This window comes from Myotis davidii, unplaced genomic scaffold (assembly GCF_000327345.1).
Source record: "Myotis davidii unplaced genomic scaffold, ASM32734v1 scaffold415, whole genome shotgun sequence".
NCBI classification, from domain to species: domain Eukaryota; kingdom Metazoa; phylum Chordata; class Mammalia; order Chiroptera; family Vespertilionidae; genus Myotis; species Myotis davidii.
In genome coordinates this window covers 3,546,796-3,550,481 of record NW_006287951.1, presented here as the reverse complement: position 1 = coordinate 3,550,481, position 3,686 = coordinate 3,546,796, and the positions used below count along the sequence as shown (strand labels likewise).

Sequence of the window (3,686 nt, the reverse complement as noted above, 5' to 3'; positions counted from 1 at the left end):
GTTGTTATCTCCCGAGGGGTCCCAGACTGCGAGAGGGCACAGGCCGGGCTGAGGGACCCCCCCTTCCACCCGAGTGCACAAATTTTTGTGCACCGGGCCTCTCATCTATATAATAAAAGTGTAAGTGACTGTTACAACGGAACGACCAGAACGACTGGTCGCTATGATGTGCACTGACCACCAAGGGGCAGATGCTCATCACAGGAGCTGCACCCTGGTGGTCAGTGCATTCCCACAGGGGAAGTGCTGCTCAGCCCAAAGACGGGCTCATGGCTGGCGAGTGTAGCGGGGGTGGCGGAAGCCTCTCACGCCTCCGTGGCTGTGAGCTGAGCGGTAAGGAGCAGCGAGCAGGTGGGCGGTAAGGAGTAAGGGGTCCCAGACTGCGACAGGGCTGTCCGACTGCCGGCTTAGGCCCGATCCCGACGGGGAACAAGCCTAAGCCAGCAGGCGGACAACTCCCGAGGAAGTCTGAGACTTCAAGAAGGTGCAGGCCAGGCTGAGGGACCCTCCCTCCCCAAGTGCATGAATTTTGTGCACTGGGCCGCTAGTTATATATAATGGTCTTGGTTAAATGTAAAAAACAATTAAGAATCCTCCTTCTCATGAGCACTTTTTCAAAGGAACAAAAACATGTAGTAGATGAGTTTAAGGATAACCAGACCCTCATGAAAATTCAAACAAGCTCAAAGACCCTGAATATAAATCATTACCAAACTTAATATTCTGAACATAGGAAATTGTTATAATTAAAAATCTGTTTCATATGGTGTTAGAAGTCAGGATAGTGGTTACCTTAGGGTGGCAGTTAGGGCACTGGTTTTGTTTCTTGATAATGGGTGTTAGCTATACAGATGTGCTCATGTTATGAAAACTCATTGATTGGTGCATTTGTGATCTATGTGTACATGTTTTTGTGTGTAAGTACTACGTTAATATATTTTTCTGTCCTTCTTTAAGGTATCCCCACTAATAGTCAACAGTATTTATCGGCACCAAAAAAAACAACACAGAAATAAAAGGCAGACCTAGCTTCAAGGAATTTACAGTGAGGAACTAAGAATGAGCAACAGAATAATACTGTTCCTATAGATACAGTAACTATATCTCTCTTTCAGGAAAAGACTAGCACAATAGGTGTTGATAGGAACCACCTCTTATTAAACCAAATATTTAGACATAAAATTAAGAATATTAACAAGCAATATATCAGGTTATGAAGAATGCTATAGTAAAAACAGATCCTGGTTATAGAAGGTGCTTCAGTGACTATGGGTGGGCAAAGGAAAGCTGAGTGGCTCTTCTCTTCTGCTTCAGTGGGAGTAGCTCTGTTTTATCTGTTTTATACTATAGGTTCTGTGTTAATTTTCATTTAACAAAAGGATTTTGCTATTAAAACAATTCTCCTAGAAATATGACCTCTAGATTTGTATACCTCAACTGACATATATTACAGTTGGAAAATTTTAAAAAACCTCTGAAACTCTAAGAGTAAAACCCATTTAAAAAAGGAAATGAAAATTACCTGAAGTAAAGGGATAAAATCCTCCTGTTCTAGAGAGCTGCAGCTGGGCTTTGCGAGAAGACAAATAAACTTAGAGGCATCATCATGATGATTATTCAGCAACCTATAAAAGAAACAACTGCTTAGGAAGATCGGCTATGATGAACAATGACTACAACAACAGCTGGTAATTTCAGTCTGATCTGGAGCCATTTAGATCAAGAATCAAGTGCTTTCCTTTCAATGATTAAATAAAGGGGAAATTCCATGCTTTTGATTTTGTCAAAGAAACATCTAAATAAAAGCTCAACAAGATGGTATATTATTTTTATAGAATGCTTCTGGGCTGAGACCACAGAGTCAACTGCACTAATGCAGATAACAATACACTGCAGGAGAATATTCATTCAGGTTTAGCACAGAACACCTGGGCCCAGAACTCCAGCACTCCCCATCAGTCAGGAAGGGCCATTGTGAACCACATGAGACAGAAACCTCTGTTTGCCTAGACTGGCAGACATATTCAGGGCCACCCTGATAGGTGGCTTTTGAAATTACACTTTGAAGGATCAGGCTTAAGACAGAAAGAGACGGGGGTGGGGGTGGGGGAGGGAGACTATATTAAGGTTCGAGGTTCAAGAATACCTCACATCCAACTAATTGCTGAACATTTCCATTTGGATTCTATGCTCTGATAGCAAAGTCAAAATATCAAAAACAAAATTTAAAACCTTCCTCCTAAAGCAAGTCCTTTTCATGGATGTTTATTTTTGTTAACGGTGGCACCATCCTGAGTCATTTGGGCTTGAAATTATTTTAGACTTATTTCTCATCCTTATTCTCTATAGCCAATTAGTCACCAAATTTTCTTGTTTTCTTAATTATTTATTGAATGCTAATTGTGTGTCAGGTACTTGTCTGGCCTTGAGGATACTTGGGATACTAAGAAAATAAGATGCAGTTTTGTACCCTGTGAAAAGCTTATAATGTAGGGAGAGAGCTACACAAATAAGGTTATACTCCTGTGTGACAGCCATGACAGAAGTAATAAGCACAGGGTGTCATGGAAGGACGCAGAGGGCCAGTGAGATTCCCTAAAAAGGGGAAATAGGAAAGGTTGCTGTGGGTCACAAGGGTCACATGTAGATGCCTGGTGTGAGAGTGCATGGAATATGTGGGCAACTACAAGTGCTGGAGTGGTAAGAGATGGGGACACAAGCATGTAGGATCGGATGCTGGAGGCCCCTTTTATGTTAGATCAAGATGCCTGTACTTTAGCCAATTTCACAAAAGAATTTTACCTTGGACAGTGACATGACCAGATATATTTTTTAGAAATATCAAGCAAATATTTAACCAAGGGTCTGAGCACGGATACTGGGGTGGGAGATAGAAAGGGGCAAATGTGGTTGAAATGAAAGAATATAGTAATTGTTAGGGGTGTGTGCGGAGCATGGGGTAGGGAGTAGAAGGGAGAAATCCATGACGACTCCCAGGTTTCTAGCTTGGACCATGAGGTGCTTGGAATACAGGATGGGAATACTGGAGACCTGAGGAATATTTCCTCAAAATGTTTTAGGCCAGTGGTCAGCAAACTCATTAGTCAACAGAGCCAAATATCAACAATACAACAATTGAAATTTCTTTTGAGAGCCACATTTTTTAAACTTAAAAGTATATAGGTAGGTACATTGTTATTAACTTAACTAGAGGCACAGTGCACAAAAATTTGTGCACTCAGGTGGGTCCCTCAGCCCGGCCTGTGCCCTCTCGCAGTCTGGGGCCTCTTGGGGGCCCCTTCTCCTGGCTGCTGGCACCAGTTTTCCTCCGGTGCCGAATCCAGGCCTTCGCTCTTTGCCGGGAGGGGCCGGCACGGCGGGCGAGAGGCTTCGCTCCTTGCTCGCCGTGGTGGGCTCCGGGGGTGTGGCGGAGGCCGGCGCACAGCAAGCAGCGAGGAGCTATGCCCCTTGCTGCTGGCCGTGCTCGGGCCCGGGTGCGTGGCGAAGGCCGGCGCAGCAGGCTTCCCTCTTTGCTCTTCGCTCGCCATGCCGGCCTTCGCTCGCTGCTCCTGCCCGGGGCCAGCCGGTTTTGCTCCGTCGCTTGCAAATTAACTGCCATCTTTGTTGGCAGTTAACCACCATCTTTCTTGGCAGTTAATTTGCATATCACCCTGATTCGCCAATGA

The 3,686-nt window shown here is 44.4% G+C and overlaps 1 protein-coding gene across 2 annotated transcripts in view; it reads right to left on the bottom strand.

The window, feature by feature from the left end:
• The window catches only part of PPP2R3A (protein phosphatase 2 regulatory subunit B'', alpha), a 117,834-nt gene that overhangs the window by 67,009 nt on the left and 47,139 nt on the right, over window positions 1-3,686 (bottom strand). For both annotated transcript variants that reach the window (XM_006759809.2, XM_006759810.2), the window contains exon 5: window positions 1,523-1,625. In XM_006759809.2, coding sequence (XP_006759872.1) covers window positions 1,523-1,625 — 103 coding nt within the window. The remainder of the gene's footprint in view (window positions 1-1,522; window positions 1,626-3,686) is intronic.